At 61.7% G+C, this 18,262-nt stretch overlaps 1 protein-coding gene across 1 annotated transcript in view; it reads right to left on the reverse strand.

Moving 5' to 3' along the window:
* Positions 1-18,262, reverse strand: part of SDK1 (sidekick cell adhesion molecule 1) — a 529,423-nt gene that overhangs the window by 52,057 nt on the left and 459,104 nt on the right. The window contains exons 31-34 of the mRNA XM_060032516.1: positions 16,469-16,539; positions 8,789-8,924; positions 7,480-7,539; positions 5,363-5,464 (exon numbers count right to left, since the gene is read on the reverse strand). Of these exons, the coding sequence (XP_059888499.1) occupies positions 5,363-5,464; positions 7,480-7,539; positions 8,789-8,924; positions 16,469-16,539 (369 nt within the window). The remainder of the gene's footprint in view (positions 1-5,362; positions 5,465-7,479; positions 7,540-8,788; positions 8,925-16,468; positions 16,540-18,262) is intronic.

The raw sequence follows: 18,262 nt of genomic DNA on the forward strand, positions 1-18,262 counted from the left end.
CCCGCTCACCCCGGGGGGCCCTGCCCCGCCCTCTGTCCCAGCGTTAACGAGGCGCTCGCAGGGCCGGCCGCTTTCCCTCTTCCCCGCCCCCCGGGCCGCGTCTGACTGCTCTACTGGCCTAGTCCTGGGGGCACCCCGAGTTCTCGGCGCATCTGCTCCTGTTACCCCGCCCCCACTGCGCTTGCAGGGCGCTTGAAAACCAACGCGGACGCTGGGCTCGTTGTCTCCTTCCCCATGCGGGCCTCAGAGCAGGCATCCTGGGGTCAGGGGTGCAGGGGAGAGAGCCCGGAGGGGCGGCAAAGGCCCAGTGGTATCTTGCTATTCTCCCCGGCACGGCGAGGGGACGGGCAAACTCTGCACCCACTCCACCTCCGGGCCCCGTGGCCCCGGGTCGGGGGCTGCAGACGCTCCACCGCCGACCTGAGCTTTCACGGGCACGGCCCACTGGACGCAGAGCGAGCCCTGGCTCCTTCACTGAAGAACCGACAACGTTCTTCCTCCTGTTGGGTCAGGGACAGGGCGGACCTCGGCCCCGGGTCTAATCAGGGCTGAGCTGTTGGGACATCTGGGATCACAGAACAACACAAGGAAACTGCAGGCTGTGGCTCAGACCTGCACCGAGGGACCCACCGACTCCAGCAAGAGATGCAAAGGGAGAGACAGGCCGGCGCAATGCCAAAGTCCCTGCATGGGGACCTTTGTGATGGTGACTTCCCACAGCAGGAAGGTGATGGCCGAGACTGGCCTGGGTCTCCCCCTCTGGAGCGAGGCTGTTTCCCTGTGAGGCTCGCACACAGGCACCCCCACTAGCAGCCCGCCGTGGCCCCCGGACCCCTCTTCCCGTGTGTCCAGTGAGAGCTGGAGCCCGACGCAGCCACGCGGCCGCACATCGGGCCGCGGAGCCCACGCACGCTTTGCTGGGCTGTGCGGAGCTCCCCCTCCCTACACCCCAGACCCGCAGCCCTGGTCCCGCGACAGTCTGTGAACGTCAGGTGTGTATGGGCGTCAGGTCAGAGCCTCAGGCTTTGTTAGGAGGGGCTGGGTCTGCTCTGCCGCTGTCAGGGCCCCTCGTGGTGTCAGAGCCCCTGGGGATTCTCAGCCACCAAGCCCCCTGAAAGGGCAGAGGCTGCAGGGCAGGCGGGAGCTGGGGCTGTAGGCGCCTCAGGCAGGAGTCCTCCCTCTGGGGTCTCCCCTCACCTCCCCGGTCCCCGGGGGCTCTCCTCCCTCAGGGGTCTCCCCTCCCCTCCCCGGGACCCGGGGGGTCGGGCAGGCTGCGTGGCTCCCCTCCTTCCTGTCCAAATCTGCTCTCCCCCACCTTCACTCCCCCAACATTACAGTGTTTGCAGTGCTCCAGGCAACCAGAAAGCCCCGAGCACCCTGGACACTGGGGTGAATCAGAGGGGTCTTTGCATCACAGACAGGAGGTGCAGAGAGCAGAACGGGTGGCGTGTTTCGGAGCAGAGGGGTCCCTAGTTCTGCCCAGGCCGGGGACAGGGCGGCCAGGCCTTGAGGGGCTGGCCTGAAAGGTGGGCTGAGCGGGAGACTGGAGGGTCTTCCAGGGACTGGAGTGAAGAGCAGGGGTTCCGGGCAGATGCAGCGCGGTGTGGGTGGGATGGCGTATGTTCCGGGGGAGCAGCCTGGGAGGTCTGGAAACACAGACGTGTCCCAGGCAGGAGGGCAGCCTTATCCTGAAGGTGGGGCCTGTCCTCCAGTAGTAAGTGTCCTGAAGGCCAGGATATGGGCTCCTTTCAGCTGTAGAACCCCGAGAACACAGAGCTGGGCCTGGAGGTTTCACAGGGGCGGGGGCGGGGGTGACTGGCACAGCAGTCCTGCTGAGGAACCCACAGACACAACTCCCAGAAGCAGCTCTGGCCCCTTGGAAAACTCTGCCATGAGTGCCGCACTGACAGCTGAGCAAACACCCAGTCCCCTTCTGGCTGCAGCATCCAGATCTCCCCTGGGGATCTGGGGATCCTTCCTCCCATTAGGTCCATGTGGTCCAGGTAGAGATGACATCATCCCCTGGCTTTGGGACCTCAGGCCATTGGCTGCAGCAGATGGGCGCGTAAGGCAGGCTAACGGGGGCCAGTGGACTGCCACTGGAGGCACCGTAGAAAAAGGAAACTCTCTTTCTGCCGCCTGAAGCTACAGGGCCACCTTGATGAAGAGCCCGCCCCAGACAGGAGTGAGCTGAGAGGAGAGTGGAACCAAGAAGGGACGTGGGACCAGCCTGTTAGGGTGCTGGATCCAGCCATGCCTGAAGCTGTACCCAGGCTCTTCAACTCTTCTGTTATGTGAATTGATAATTGATTCTTTCAGTTTAAGCTGTTTGGGTTTCTATCTCTTGCAAACTGGAGTTCTTTCTAATGTATTATTTTTACCAATTTGAAATGCCTGGACTCAGAAATCAATCTCAATGAGAAATCTCCTAAAGATTACGCCTTCTCTCTGAGGTTAAAAGGATTTAAATATTACATATTTGGACTGGAGGGGACCCAAAGATCATTAACTCTCAACCTCTCATTGTTCTGTAGATGGGCCAGACCAATCCAGTAACCACACAGGATCTCAGTCATTCACTCACCACTTACTGACTGACCAGTCCAGGCGTGTCCTGGACATTTATCCTGCAGGTGGGACAGGCAAGTTGGGGGCAGAGTTGGGACAAGGACCCCAGTCTCCTCACTCCTAGCCCACAGCTTTCCCCTCTGCACCACGGTCCTCAGGGCCAGGGCTCAGAGAGGTGAAGTAACTGGCCCCACATCACACAGCCGGAAACCGGCCGAGCCGACACTCAGAGGCTCAGGGCAGTCTAACTCGGGAAACCGTGTTGTTTCCAGGCTGTTTTCACACAAGTCTGAGTGTTTCATGCCGACCAGTTTGCGACATGATGAAGCCTCTGGCCAGGTGAGTGGAAATTGGCCCCAACGAACTTTATTTTCTGCAGGCCTGGTTAGCAGCACTGCTAGGCATCGGAACGAAACCATTATAAGGGGCCCTTGGGCTGTGAGAGGCGGAGACTGGGAGGGCAAAGGGTACCTGGCAGCCACGCTGGAAGTACTGGAATCCTCCTTTCAGAACATTCTCTGCAGCGTAAACACAGACGGCAGAGCAACGCGCTGAGGGCGGAACATCCGCCTCTGTGCCCCGGCCCCTGCTTTCCGTGTTCCTGATGGAGTCTGTTTGGAGGCTGCCGCCCACGCCGCGGTGGCAGAGCCGATGGACAGCCTCCTTCCATCCCCCTCCGCGACCCCCGCCCCGGGGAGAGTCAGCATGGGAGCAGGTGTGTGTTGGCAGAGGGGCCCCCGTGGAGGGGGCGGGAGCGGCCAGCGCCCTGCATCATGGCCAGGCCACACGGGCTCAGCCTCAGCTCAGCACTTGGGAAAAACACCTGGTCCACCCGCGTTCACAGCAGCTCCACCACAAACCCGAGAGGTGGAAACAACCCAGGTGTCCACTGATGGGCCCACAGGTAAAGAAAATGGGGTGTCTGCCCACAGTGGACATGCCTACTGCATGAGAAGGAACAGAGTCTGACGCCTGCTACAACACGGATGAACCAAGAAAACACGCTGAGTGAGAGAAGGCGGGTGCACAGGACGAATGTGGGGAGTCCACGCCTAGGAAGTACCTAGACTAGGCAAATTCACAGACAGAAAGTAAATTAGAGGTCGTCCGGGGTGGGGGGGAGGGGAGAGGGAAGGGTCTGCTGATGGGCGAGGGGCTCCTGTTTGGGAAGATAAAGGACCCCAGAGGAGACGGCGGGCAGTGGCCACACAACAGGTGAATGTGCTTCACGCCCCTGAGCTGGACGCTTGCCAGTGATGAGGTCGGCACGTTTCACGTTAACTGTGCTTTACCACAAAACAAACAAACAACAAACAAGACCCAGGAACTGCGCACACCCCACGGTCGCCCGCTGGCTGGCTGCGGCCCCAGTGCCGGCCGGGTCTCCCGTCCAGGCTCCAGCCCTGTTCTCTGGACGTCTGCTCTGGTCCTGGGCCTGAGGCCCTGTCTGGAGTGCCTGGGCCCCCACAGGCTGGGTCCTTTCCCTGGAGTGCAGGCTGGCGGTGGGCAGGTCAGCTCTGCAGGTCACAGCTGGCCGGCCGTGCGCCCCTCAACCCAGCGGTACGAAGGTCCTCACTGATGCCCAGCGAGGTCCCAGCGGTACAAAGGCCCGCAGTGATGCCCAGCGAGGTCCCAGCGGTACGAAGGCCCGCACTGATGCCCAGCGAGGTCCCAGCGGTACGAAGGCCCGCACTGATGCCCAGCGAGGTCCCAGAGCTCCTGCTCTGACGGATGGCACGCGCCACGTCCCCTCCCTGAAATGTCCCCTCCCTGCCACGTCCCCCGTCTGCCCGCGTGGGCTCTTCTGTGGCCAGGCCCATGTCCTTCTGGAACGCTTGGCCCCTGCCCCACCTGCTCCAAGGAACCTCCACCTCCCCCCAGACAGACTTTTGTGTAGAGGCCGACGCGACCTCCTGGTGGCGCACTTGTTTATCCTCGCTTACACGAAAATACTGTGGGACCGTTCCAGAAAAATCCTGCTAGGTTAGGCCCTCAGTGCTGATTGGTTTACGACGATAACCTCTCCAAATAGCAAAAGGTCACCTGATGTGTTCTGTGCACCGGCCGAGTGACCAGAACCCCTCTGTCCTCCGGCAAGCCTGGGTCTCTGTCCACAGAGGGATTCCAAGAATACTTCACCCTCCCAACTCCGCACCAGCAGATCTGAGCAGAGCCCTCAGGCCAGCTGCCAGGCTCAGAGGAGATGGCCGTCGGCGGGGCGGTGGGCGTCGGGCGTCGGGGTCGCCCTGTGGGCCAGAGGGCAGGCGGCAGAGCTCGCTGCAGGGCAGCTGGGGCCAGGCGCACTCTGGCCTCCACACAGGACACGACGTCTCCCTGTGGGTTAGCCCCACAGAAGGGACGGTCCTTGAAACATACCCAGGGGTCACCTCTTACCTAAAAGGGGTACAAACATGGATCCACGTGGCTTTTCGAGACCTGGGAAGGGCCTGTTACAGATGGTCAGGCTGACTCAGTGCCGGGGCCACTGCCCGGGCCCAGCCAGAGACGGCAGCTGACAAACATCCCCCCTCCACACACGGAGGCTCCCGCACACCTAGGTTCCCATGGAGGCGACAGCATCGCTCCCCTAGAGCAGGTCCTGATAAATCCAGACGTTAAACACCCCTGAATCTCAAAAGCAAGACCTGGCCGCTGTCCCCGTCGGGACACCCAGCCCTCGGCCTCTTTCCAGCCATGACCGGAAGCCTCCTGCCCCACCAGCAAAATGACCATCATCGAGGGGGACGCTGCTGGCGCCTGAGCTCCGGGCTGGGGGTGGAAACGCGGGACCTACCGGCCTCGCCGACGAAGACCTCCACGGGCGCGCTGGCCGGGCTCTCGCCGATGACGTTGTAGGCTGTCATGACCACTTCATAGCGCCGGTATTTCTTCAGATCTGCAAGGGCCAGGGGACAGGGGTCAGCTGGCGGGACCCCCTCCCTTTCTTAGAAAACTCCCTCCATGAGCCACGCTGAGGGACCAGTGCCCCTTGAGAAGACGCGGGGGAAGAGCTCTTTCTTGCAGAGAGAGGTCTGCGAGGGGCCTGCCACCCTCTGTCTCGGCACTGGTGACACTCGTGAGGCAAAGACGCAACCCATCCTGCGCTCAGGGGAAGGCGGCAGCAGGCTCGTCTTCTGAGGGAAAGAAGCTAGGATACAGGGCCTGACCCGGGCTTGCCTTTTGGTCCAGAATCTCTCCGTAAGCTTAGGAACCGACGGAGTGAGACCCTGGCCCAGTAGGGCAGGCAGAACCTTGACCACCTTCAAGGGGGGGCCTGGAGGTCGGATCCGCGGCACCTCTGCTGAGCTAGCCGCTCGCTGGGAGGCACGATTTGCAGGAACCATGCACCCAGGTGGTCCGGCACGCACCTGGGGCCTCGGGAAAGCCACGCAACGGGAGAACCTTCCAGAATGTTTTGGCTTAGAGGCCAGCTGCTCTCACCATGTTGGCTAGTACAGAGCTCGTGCCTGGCTACGGGGCCTGGATTCACATGTCATTTTCTTCCCAGGACGTGGCCATTAAAACTCAAAGGCCTCGGTTTGCCGATATGTGTACATTTCATGGTCAAGGTTCTGTCCACGTGGGCCAGCCGTGCTGCCAGACGAACAGCGTGGCTTCGTCTCAACCCCGGGACTCGTGTGGCCCGGGAATCCACGGAGCCACACCAGAGTGGACGCTGCTGCGTGGTCGGGGCCGCCCCTCCCGCACTGCATAACCACGATTGGAGGGCCTGGACGAGACCCCGGGAGGGAAGCCTCCTCACTGGGGCCAGGCCTGCACTGGACTCTTCACCTGGCTGCTCGGGGAGGTCACATCTGGGGGAGCACCCGGCCCAGGAGGGACTTGGCAGAGAGACAAAGAAACAACCAGGGGGCGGTGGGTGGGGGGGTGAGCGAGCACACGACAGATGGACAGATGAGGTGACGCTGGGGAGGTGGGACAGCTCTGTGAGCCCCGCCCCGGCTGCCAGGCTGGTCACCTGGCCCAGGTGGTGGCAGGATGAAAGGGCACGGGCTGGCAGCCAGTGCCCGCACACCTGGGGCCGGGGGAGGGCCGGCTCCCCCTCCCCCACTTATCCTCTTTCTAATCCAGCCACTTCTCTGTGTTGAAGTGAGTCGCATTGGGGCCCCTTAGCCTTGCACTTGGTTGCTGAAACCCACCCCCAGACAGGAATCCGAGGGGAAGCAGTTTGGTTAAAGAGGAATGGAGGGCGGGTGGATAAATAAATGGGGTGTGTGCATGCGGTGGACGGTCCCTCAGCCTCGAGAAGGAAGGAGACCCCGACGCTACAGCACGGATGAAACTAGAAGCGAACCTAGCAGACAGAGAGGGACCAACGCTGTGCGATTCCACTTCTGTGAGGTCCCCCCCGGAGGAGCCAGGGTCACAGAGATGGAAAGTAGGGGGTGGGGGCCAGGGCTGGGGGAGGGGACGGGGCGTCCATGTTTCACGGGGACAGAGTCTGTCTGGGAAGATGAGAAAGTTCTGGAGGCGGACGGTGGGGATGGTTGCCCGACAGTGTGAATGTGCTTAACGCCCCCGAACCGGACCCTTAAAAATGGTGAAGACGGCAATCGTGTGTTACGTGTATTTTACCACAACAAGAAAGGGGCTTGAAAACTACGTCCAAGGAGCCAGAGAGGAGATCTGCCCACTCTGCCTTTCCTCCTGTCCCAAACTCGAAGACCAGCTGCCGGTACCCCGCATTCCCAGCCTCTGCTTCTAGAAGTTTCCTTTCCTGTCTCCCTGGTGGTTCCGGCATACTGCGAAGCAGCGTTTGAGGGGGAACCCCAGAAACGAGAGCCTCGAATCCAAGCTGCTTCCACTGGGCCCCTGAGAGGCCACGCGGCGCTGCCTGGCGGCTCGCGGTCACGCCGCCACACGGCTTCCGCTGAGGGCGCTGCCACTTACGTATCAGCTCGTACGTCGTTAACGTGGAGCTACTGTTCACGCTCTGGAAGCTGCTCTGGGCTGTTAGGGGCAAGAAGAGCAGAAAGGCGGTCAGCGCACAGGGAGCAGCTCTCGCGTGACGGGCTGCGGGCGCGGAGCCGGGGCCTGGCCGGGAAGCGTCTCCACCCCCCGCGTGGAGGGGTCCGCTCGCCGGGGCCCCCGCGCTGCCTGGAGAACCTGCCAGGGCCCCCGGCCCGCGAGGGGGTGGCGTGTGCTCACCCCTCAGGTTAAACGGCTCAAGTTCGCATCTGGCGCGAGGTAGCGGAAGCAGCACAGGGGGAGATGGAGGTCGGCGTCTCCCGGGCAACGCCTCGTCGGGCCACCTGCGCTCAGGTAGAGCCCCGGGCTGAAGGGGACGAGCAGACCCCACCGCACCCTCTCATTCCACGGATGTGACTTTGTGACACAGCCCAGGGAGACGCTCGCTGCGGTCTGGACATCAGCAAGGGACACCCAGGGTGACGCCGAGACTGGGGCTCACGACTGAGCCAGTCCTCCTGGCGGGGCCGGGGCCGAGCTGCAGCCCCGAGGCCCCAGAAGGTGGGCTGGGGAGGGAGCACGGGAGCTGCCCATAGCACGCGTGAGCCTCGCCGAGACGCGGGGCCGAGCAGGCCCCGGCAGAGCAGGCCCCGGCTCCCCGGCCGGCCGCCCCGACGTCGGCGCGCAGGGGTTAAGGCTCAAGTATGTCCTCTGACGGTGTGTGGGACGCCAGGAAGAGAGGAGCGGGGAGCGCGGCGCCTGCCCAGCGGCTCCAGAGCTTCCTCAACGGCTGCTGGAAGGACTGCCAGAGTCCGCGGAGGGGTCTGGCGGGGTGCAGGCGAGCAGATGAGCCGGGACAGAAGCCGGGGCTCCCTGCAGCCGCCCCGGCGCACCCCAAACCTGCTCCACTTGGGGCGGCCCCGCGCGGCACACGCCCTGCGCTGGCCGGCTGACCCCTGGCCCACCCGAGCCCCTACCGCCCTGCTTGCCTACCCGCACCGAGCTGTGCTGGGCCCTGCGTACCCCGCTTCCCGTCACATCCTCGGTGACACCCTTTTACCCCGACAGTCACCGCAGATGGATCCTCCTCCGGGCAGCCTCCCCGGTCCCCCAGCGGCCGGGGGCCTCTGCTCACGGCACCTCGCCACGCCCTGGCCGTGCGCACCGGCGGTGGGAGGGGGCAGAGCTGCACCTCCTCCAGCCCCCGAGGCCCAGGCCTGGGGGGTGGATGCACCGTGGTCACAGGAACCTCCCTGCTGCCGGGCCCGTGCAGGGGGAGGAGAGGGCTCACCTGTGAGCTCGGCCCGCAGAGCGGAGGGGGTCTTGAGCGTCTTGGACTCGGTGGCCGAGGCCGCCTCGTACTCTAGCTCCCGGTAGTAGATCCTGTAACCCTGCAGGAGGCCGTTCAGGCTCTCGTCCCTCGGGGGCTGCAAAGACACCACAGTCAGGGGACCTGGATCCACGTGTGGCCGCCTGGCTAGGCGGGATTCGCCAGTCCACACGGAGGGCCCTCAGCTGTTTGCGAGGAAACAGGCAGGTGTCACACCGATGAGGGAACCCGGGGACAGAGCCCGCTGTGCGGCTGTCTCCCTGCAGCCTGGGGCTCCTGGGGCCGGAGTGCGGCACGGGCGTCTCATCCACGTCCAGCCCAAACCCCCGAGCCCCAGGGCTGAGGCCGGAGACCACGGCCCAGGTCACAGACGGGCGAGGACGCTGCCCGTAGCGGGCCAACCCAGGACCTGAAGGGAACCGGGGATGTGGCCTGGCTCTGCATCGTCCGCCGCTGGCCTCACCCCGTCCCCTCAGTCCCTGTCCCTTCTGTCCACCCAGGCTGTGGCCGTCTCACTGGGACCCTCACCGACCCCTCCGCCTGCCCGGTCACCCCCACCCTGCCCGACCCAGGCGCAGGCTGGAACCCACACCTCCCTCTTCCGCGTCAGCATGACGGCGGGGCTCGTCTGACTCCTAAGAACCCGGTGGAAGCCAGGTGACGGGTAGCTCGGTGATGAGGCTTAGCTCGAGGGAGAATGTGAGCCCCGTGAGTGTAAGCCCAGGACCCGTGCAAACCCACACTGGGTGCAGCGCCTGGTCAGGCAGGGCCCAGCCGGCTGTCCCTTTCCCTGCGGCTGACAGATGTGTCAGGAGAAGAAAGGTCGTCTCGTTCCACACGGAATCCCAGTGAGGCCGCAGCACCGACCCCGGTCTGAGGGGCTTCGGGGTCCAGTTTCCCCTCTGGGATCCTCAGCGAGTACAGGATCAAACCTCCCAAACTGTGAGCAGACAGACGGGCCGAGAGCACGCCCATGATCCTGGCTGGAGGGGTCACGAGGCCCTGCCCGGGGACAGGGACGCTCCCTGGACTCCTGTGACTCTGCAAGGCCACCGCCTAAGTGATGCCACTGCGCCTTGGTACACAGCGTCCTGGTGCCTGAATGGAGGCCACAGCTTTGGCAGGAAAGCCCCTCTGTTGTTGGTTGAACTGTGTCCCCCCAAGAGATATGCTGACATCCTAACCCCGGGTACCTGTGGACGTGAGACCTTGTCTGGAAACAGGGTCTCTGCAGATGTAATCAAGTTAGGAAGCGGTCACACGGTGGTAGGGAGGCCCTGAGGAAATGACTGGCTTCTTGGAGGCAACTCCGTTTTATTTGTCTAAGTCTTTAACGCACTTGCCTTTTAACCCAGCAGTTACAGGTGCACGTCTGGAAATCGATGCTACACAAACATTTGCAGGTGTGCAGTCCTGAGTCCCACAAATACAAGCGCGGGACTAACCCCCACGCCCACCCCCCCCAAAAAAAAACCCAACGCCTAAACCAATCCTCTCTGGGTCTTTCCAATGACACGAAGACGACAGGACGGCCTTCCAGCTTGAAGGGCACCGACAGCAAAATTGCTTGCAAACGCAATCGCAGACTTTGGACTTGTGAACGCCATCGGGTGTTATAATAGCTAATTCGCACAGGCACCTAAATGTTCAATGTGATGGATCCATGAAGACAAAGCACATTCTAAGAGGCAATATACAATCTAGCAATTATCTGACAAATGCTGAGACTATAAAGAGACCCAAAGATTCTTATAAGATGAGGACATTTGGACACAGGGAGGCCGTCATGTGGAGGCACAGGCAGAAGGTGGAGGGACGCGTCTAGAAGCCAAGGAGCACCAAGGACTGCCGTGGCCACCAGAAGCTGGGGAGAGCAGGGAGGGTGCCTCCCTGTGTCTTCAGAGTTAACCGACACCTTGATCTTGGACTCTGGCCTTCAGAACTGTGGGAGCGTAGATCCCTGTTGTGCTAAGGCGCCCAGTTTGCGGTGACCTGTCACGGCAGCCCCAGGACACCCGCCTGCTTTGCTGTCCAAACTCTCACCCTTCAATCCTGGTCCCTGAACCCAGGCGCCACGAGGACCTGGATGTTCGGATGAGTCTGTTTCTCTGTGACTTCTTGCTACTCAGTCCCAAACCCAGGAACCAAGCGGATGTGGACAGTGCAGGCTCCTCTGCTCCCCAAACTCTCCAGCAGGACAGCGCAGACAGCAAGGGTAGTTCCCGAGACACAGGGGGCCCTGCACACGCTCGCGTACGTGCCAGAGTCACCACGTTGTCACCAGCGAGAGCTGCCGCACGCTCCCTCGAGCCCGGGCGCTGCACTGCGGCTCTGCTGCAGCCCTGACGTCCTCACGGTGCCTCCCGGGTCCTCGGTAACGCCCTCGCCTCATGACAAGCACCTCGGCAGGTCATTTTCCCCATCAGACACAGACACGCGTGCCTGGGAAACTTGAGTGGACTCGCCACGCGTGTCCATCTTGTTGGAGGAGCCCAGCAAATCCAATCAAACGACAGTCCTCCTGGCTGAGGGGCGACAGACCCCAGCGTGAGCTCAGGGGCAGAGAGCCACCAGGAGGGCCGCGGCGGAGCCGCCAATGGCCCCGAGCACGTCTCCTTGAGGAGCCTGTCCAGGCTCCGCCCACCTGACTTTCAGGGAGTGGGAAGCTTGGGAGGAATGGGAAGGACTGGATTCAACTCACCCAAAATATCAAACAGGCAGGATGCTGGGAGTTTGCGAAAATAACAACGTCCTCCCTGGGGACCAAACGTGGCTCTGGAACCAGCGGCAAACACCCGGTCCCCAGCCTGCGTCCACACCTGGGGGGGTGGGGTGCGGGGGACGGGGGAAGGGACGGAGGCTGCCAATCCCAGGCTCAAACCCTTCCAGCCGAGGAGGAGAAGATGCGGCAGCGGTGTGAGGAGAGGCCGAGCCCCAGGTCCCAGGCACACCTGCTGCAGCTGCGGGCAGGTCCACATCTGGCCACACCAGAAACCGCGCCCCCCGTGATGCCCTCCCAGCAGGAGCCGTACCAGCCCGGGGAGGAGGGGCAGGTGGTCGCACAGCCTGGAGGGCGGCCTCTCTGAAGGCCTCACTAGTGAGGCTCTCGTGACCCACGGCGACGCACGAGGCCTGCCTGCCTTCGCGGGATCCTGAACAGGGCGTAACCACACTTCCTATTCCTCGAGCTTGGAATAAACCATCTATCATTGGTGAGAGGCCTCTGCGACTCTGGGTGTCCTGGGAGGTCCCGGTAGGGCAGCTCCACGTGACCCACAGAGAGTTCCAGAAGCAGTGGGACCAGTTCAAGTCCTGGCTCTGCGATGGCCTTGCAGGGCAGGCTCAAGGCTGGTGCCCAACCTCTGGGGCTCAACCCTGTACCTGCTACATGTGGAAGCCGGCCTAGGTGGTCTCTAGGGGGTTTCTGAACAGAAGTCTCCCTTCGCACATGCAGACCTTTCTCCCAGCCCTTGGCCCTGACGACACGGTTCCTGTGGTTTCTGATTTAGCACGTGCCCGTGGAGGCCGGGCCTTGTCTGTGTCGAGTTCGTTTCTATCTTCCCACAGCTGCCCTGCCAGGCCTGGGACACAGCGGGTGCTTAGTCAGTACTGGTGGAGGTGCGCTGGGTTTGCTCAAGTGAAGGCGACACCCCCTCTGGCTGGATTCATCCTGGATCAGCCATCTGCACGGGCAGACGCTTGAAGGGACTGGGGTCCCCTCTAAAAACACCTTCACTCTGCCTTTTGCATGTCAGAAATTCTACCAGCAGGCTTTCTGGGGGTCCAGGGCAGTTCTTCAGTTTTCGAAGCCCCCGTTAAAATGCAGATGAGCTGGTCAGCGTGCCCTGGCCTTGACGGCCCACTCCAGCGGGCGGAGTGGGAAGGGAAGGGAAGCAAGAGCTGGGGACGGCCGGGAGGATGAGGGCGGGCGTCTTGTAGGCGGCAGCGTTGAGCGGAGGGAAGGGCCCGGGTGGGGAGGGGGCAGGACTCCCACCACGAGCCTCAGTCCTGGCCGAGCACTCAGGGATGGGCTGGAGCCGGCGCAGCGGGCTTTCCCAGACCAGGCAGGTCTCGGGTGGGGAGGGTCCACATGGAGTCTGAGGCCTCACGGCGAGTATGAGACAGAGCTGGAACTCAGCTGCTGTCGTCCTGAGGCCTGAGACCATGACTTCCCATGACTTCTGTTTCCTGGAGCATAGAACAGGGATGCCCTCTGACGCCTGTGGGATTAAGTCCCGATGGTGCAGCGGAGCACAGGAGGCCCTAGAGAACCCGGCTCCGTCGTGCCTTCCCTCGAAACGTAGCACCAAAGCCCAGCAGCCTTTGCTCTGGCTGTGCGTGATGCTTGTACAGTCGTCTCCCCGCCTTTTACTGGGGGAGTGAGGCAGGAGATAGATGGGCCCCAGGCTGAGCAGCTGGCGTGTGTCCCCTGTGGGGGGACAAGGGCAGAGAGAAGCTGAGCCCTGCCCGGATAAAAGATAAAGAGACCACGTAGTTCTCATTCCTGAGGTCAAGGAGACCTGCCCGACTACACATGTGCAGAAAGGCCCCTCGGAGGTCAAAAGGGATGGGGTGCCACCCCACAGTAGGTGATGTCAACCTTCCCAGAGGCCTCTTCACTAGAATCCATCTTGGCTAAGAGATGCGCGCGCACACACGGGAGGACTCCGAGATAAACCAAACACGGACCCAGAACCAGGCAAAGCAAGATGACTGGCTGAAGGAAACCCGGAAGAAATGCCCCATATAAGTGATTCAAACCACCACGAGGGCGCAACTCTCTCTCTGAGTCCACCCGTGTGGGTCTATTCACACATATCCTTTTTCCTCCTAATAAACACTTCACTTGTTTCACAACTTTCCATCTCTTTGTGGGATTCATTTCTATAAAGCCGGTGGGCCAGGGCCTTGTCCCTGGCCACTGGTCTAGTGGCTATAGGATTCAGGACTCTCACTGTTGCAACCTGACTTCAATCTCTGGCCGGGGAACTGAAATGCTGCTTCAGGCCGCCGCAGGCCGAGGCCCCCTGAGATCAGGAGGACCGTTCATCCTGTCACCTCCCACCTCCCTCTGGCCTGAGTCAGCTGTTCCCCTCCGCTGGCTTCACACTAAGGCGTGTAGAGCTCAATGCACTAAATGGAATGTGTCCTGCTCACCTCAAGGCGCCCAGCCCTCCAAGCGGGAGCTGGTCCTCTGCAGACAACAGAGCGCGTGGTGAGGAAAGCAACGAAGGCCAAGAGCTGTCCTGAAGCGGCCCGGCCGCCCTGCCCCCTCTGCCCAGGCAGCTGCAGCTCTCCTCTTAGGGAGGCGTCCCGTACAGCGCTGAGTCCCCCTCCCCCGAGTCCATCGTGCATGATGGGATCTGTCCCTTAGGACGTTTTCTTTGATCCACTGCAGCCACACGAGGGGAAACGCCTTTGGGTGACAGACTGTGTGACCCGCCGGAGGTTTCAGAAGAGCCAGCTTAAACATTGGGATCAATTCAGAGACGTGGATGCCCAGTATGAGCTGCACTCAGTGTGGACACAAAGCCACCACTGTCTAGAGCATACACGCAAATCCTTAGATTCCAAACAGCGCTGGACCCGTGAAAGGCACAGTTTGATCATCCTACTAAGGGGAATGAAATCTGACAGACAAGCCCATTCAAATGGGTCAACGGCCTTGAAATTACAGGCAGTGTTTGCATTTTTAAACACATTACAAAAACAAAAAAGTTTACAGGTGAAACATTTCATCTGGAATGCAAATCTATATTTAACCGTAGTTCCTTTGTTCTGCTCACTCTGATTTGGTGAATTACTCGTAATTTTAATTATACTTCAATTGCCCAGCAGTTGACGGGCAGTTATTTCCACAGTGCATCATACTGACCACCTCCTGTGCAGGCTTCCCGGCATTAGTTTGTTCTGCTGGGGTCTGCAGGGGGACAGCGGACACACACACGCGCCGAGCGCCTTTGGCGCGGCTCTCGCCACTCCACAGAGTGTTCTAACCGCAACTGAGGGCTTGCGGCCCAGTGGCCAGAGGCGGGATGGCCGGGCTGACAGCCAGCACCTCGTCCACAGCCAAGTGTTCGGAGGCAATGAGGTGACATAGCCCCGAGCCGCCGCCTTCGCAGAAAAGCCCACCTAGTCCCTGGACAGACAGGCCCCACGCCTACAGACAAAGCACAGACCTGGCCGGGTCCAGCACAGCCCGAGGGACCTACCTGCTCTCGGTGGATCACGGTAGTGGAGGGCGGGAAACACAAGTGCCTGGGACCCTGATGGAAGTCAGGGCTGTGGAGGTCTAACGGGCCTTGGATCGGAGACCTTGCGGTGACGTCAGAGGTCACCTTTGACCTCCTGTTTTTATGCAGGAGGAAACTGGAGCCCGAGAGGCCTCGGGGATCAGAGTCATGCCATGACACACGGGGGCCTGCAGGCCGAGCCCAGGCCCCGGTCCTCTCCCGGGGCTCCTGGTCCCCTCCCGGGGCTCCCTGGTCCTCTCCTGGGGCTCCCTGGTCCTCTCCCGGGGCTCCCTGCCCCTTTCTGTCCCGCCCTTTCTTCCCGTGGCGGCGCAGTGCCCCCGGCCAGGATGAGCCCTCCCCACTCTCCAAGGCCACGTCCAGACCATCACTTGTGCTTGGTTCCCGCTGGTTCTGGGTGTGATTCCGGCATTACCTGGACGATTATCGTCGACCCGGAGGGAGCCTCTCATGCCCGCACAGACCACTCCCTGGACCCCCAGCCCACAGAGGCCACTCCCAGGCAGACCTCAGCTCCCCGTGGCTCTGAACCCAGACCACAGCGCCTGCCCTCTGTCTGCCCTCGCCACGGCCTGCTGGCTGTAGGCACTGCCCCCGCCCAGGACGGCAGCCCCCATTCTGGACTCAGGAACTTCTCTTGTTGGCCAGATGCTGTGCCCACGCTCATCACTGCCCTTGGCCCCTGCCCACGGGTCTGCGTGCCTGCCCGGCCCAGCTCCAGCCCTGCTCCTGAATTAGCCCCCCATGCCCTGGCTGGATACCTCGCCCTCCGCTGGGCTCGCCCTCGGGCAGGGCAGCCTTCCTTGGCGGTTCTGCCCCTCATTATTTCTGCCCTCAAGGCACCTCACTGTTGGCAAAAATGATCCAGAAGTGGAAGTAAGGCAGAGAGGGCAGCAGGTCCTTTCAATGTTGTATTAGAGTACTGCTAACAGCTCACCAAGGGCTATCTGATTATTTAGGAGAAGGTTCCTTGGTTTGACTAAAGACCTGGAACTAACAAAGATTCATGTCATCCTGTTGATGTTTTGTCTGGTTGGAAATAATTCCTGTACCATCGATAACCCAGTAGGACGCGAACCAGTTTTGCCACAGAAGCCTTGCTCCGTCTGCATCCTTCTCCAAAGCTCAGTCCGTCTGCGCTCTGGGCACCCCCCTTGCCATCCTGCTGGTCCCCTCAGTGCGCTGGGCACGAGTCCATCACGCCTGCCACGACAGTCCTGCGTCTCCCGTCTTGGAAGTTACACTCACCATGTCCCCGCACAGTATGCAAGCCCGACTGGCGTGTCCCCTTTGTCCCACTCCACCCCGATCCGGGACCCGGCAGGTGCCGGCTGACCACGCGGTCGCATGAACGGTTTTACCAAACGCCGTGGGGTGCTGGGGCCCTTACCTGCCACTGGATCAGAACAGACGAGGTGGTGTGCGGCGTCACAGAGACAGAGCTCGGAGGCTCTCCCGGAACTGCAACACGAGAAAGAAGGCAAGGATTAGGCGGCTCTGCCTGTGCCCCGCGGCTGCTTGGGGCACAGCTCTCTCCCGCCCCGGTCATAGGCAGGGCCGGGCCCAGCCCCCGAGAGCCGGGGAAAGCTGGCCAGCCAGCATCCAGCCCCCCTCTTCCCTGGGGATGCCCTGCCTCCACCCGCCAGCCTGTGTCCAGGAGACAAGGAACCTAATCCTGGTCGGGCGATCACAGCTCACGTCCCTGACCTTCCCCCCCAGGCGGACCCCCAAGACAGACACGCGAGTCTGGGTCTCTCCACGGGGAGCTGCTCACACCAGAGGAGGTGCCCGCGGAGCCCCTGCGCTTCCCAGATCTCCCCAGGGGCCTCCCCTCCCCCAGAGGGGGAGCATCAGTGTTTTGAGGTCCTCAGGTCAGAGCGACTCCCGAACAGGATGAGTGATCAAGCCAGGCCACGGTGCCCTTGGCTTTAAACACGGACGTGACTGTCAGGGACGGAGGCTGGCTTCTGGGGGCCGGAGGGACGCCTGCCCTGGTCTGGGTCTCGGTGGTGGCTCTGCTCTACTCCCTGGGGGACAAGGTCGGTTTGACCCCTGCCCACAGCCCCGCCCTGCTCTCTGGAGTGCCTGCCATGCCAGCAGGCCTTCCTGACAGCCCTTCCCCACCTCTGCTCCCGCTGGGCCTGTGCAGCCCTGTCTCAGCAGTCGGACTGGCCTCCTTACGGCTGCCCCGCTGGGACATCCTGACACCCGACACACAGTTAAGGTTCAGAAGTGGGCTTTGAGCAGAATGACTGAGGAGTTCTCCCCGCCCCACCCCGCCCAGGGTGTGTCTGGCACACTGTCCCGACGCGGCCCCGGGTCTCTGCTCTGTGAGTCTCCCCTGCACCTGTCAGGCCTCCCCGTCCCACCCAGGGACAGCTCTCCACCCTGCGCCCTCCAACCTCCTGCTGTTCTATCTTAAGACCCTGGTCCAGCTTTCCTGATCACACAGGATTACTATTACGGGGCGGTCTCAGTACCCTAAACACTGTTATAAGGAAACGTTTATTAGCAAGCCATCCACAGGCTCCCAGGCCCCGCCCCCAGCACAAGGCTGCCCACCCCTGGAGTCGGCCTCTGCCGCGAGCTGGACTTTGAGACGATGCAATGACAACACAAGGCTGTTCCAGGGCAAAGAGAGATCACAGATCTCCGAAAAGGAAGATGACACGATAAACGCATCCAAAGGAGTGATCTAAATATGAAAGGGGTGAGAGAGGCCCTCTTCTGACTGAGCCCGTGAGGGGCAGAGGGAGGCTGGGGGAGGCGTCCTGCTTCCTCAGTCCTTCTCAGAGACTCCCCCCAAAACCAGCGTGCTGCATTTTCTTTCTTCTAACAATCAGTGCTTAGCTGAAGTGGAACCTTGGTTGTGTTAAACGTGGGATTAAAGTGGGAGCCACAAAAGACAACCTCAGTTTCTCCAGGGCCAGGTCACGCCCCTCCTCCCCGGGAGCTCAGCTGGGACTGCAGCTTCCCATGAGCTCGGCGGCATGTCCCCGGTCAGGACCACCAGGGGTCCCTGGTGGCTTCTGCTCTGTTGCAAATAGTCTCTGCGTGACCCTGAAGAGCTAGAAGGGTCCCCGGAACCCCTTAGCTGGTCCTTCAGGTCACTGGCGGCCTGGTGTTGGAGAAGCCGCCCTCCCAGGTTACAGAAAGAGCAGAGCTGAAGGTGGGGGGGTCCCGG

This window comes from Delphinus delphis, chromosome 15 (assembly GCF_949987515.2).
Source record: "Delphinus delphis chromosome 15, mDelDel1.2, whole genome shotgun sequence".
NCBI lineage: Eukaryota > Metazoa > Chordata > Mammalia > Artiodactyla > Delphinidae > Delphinus > Delphinus delphis.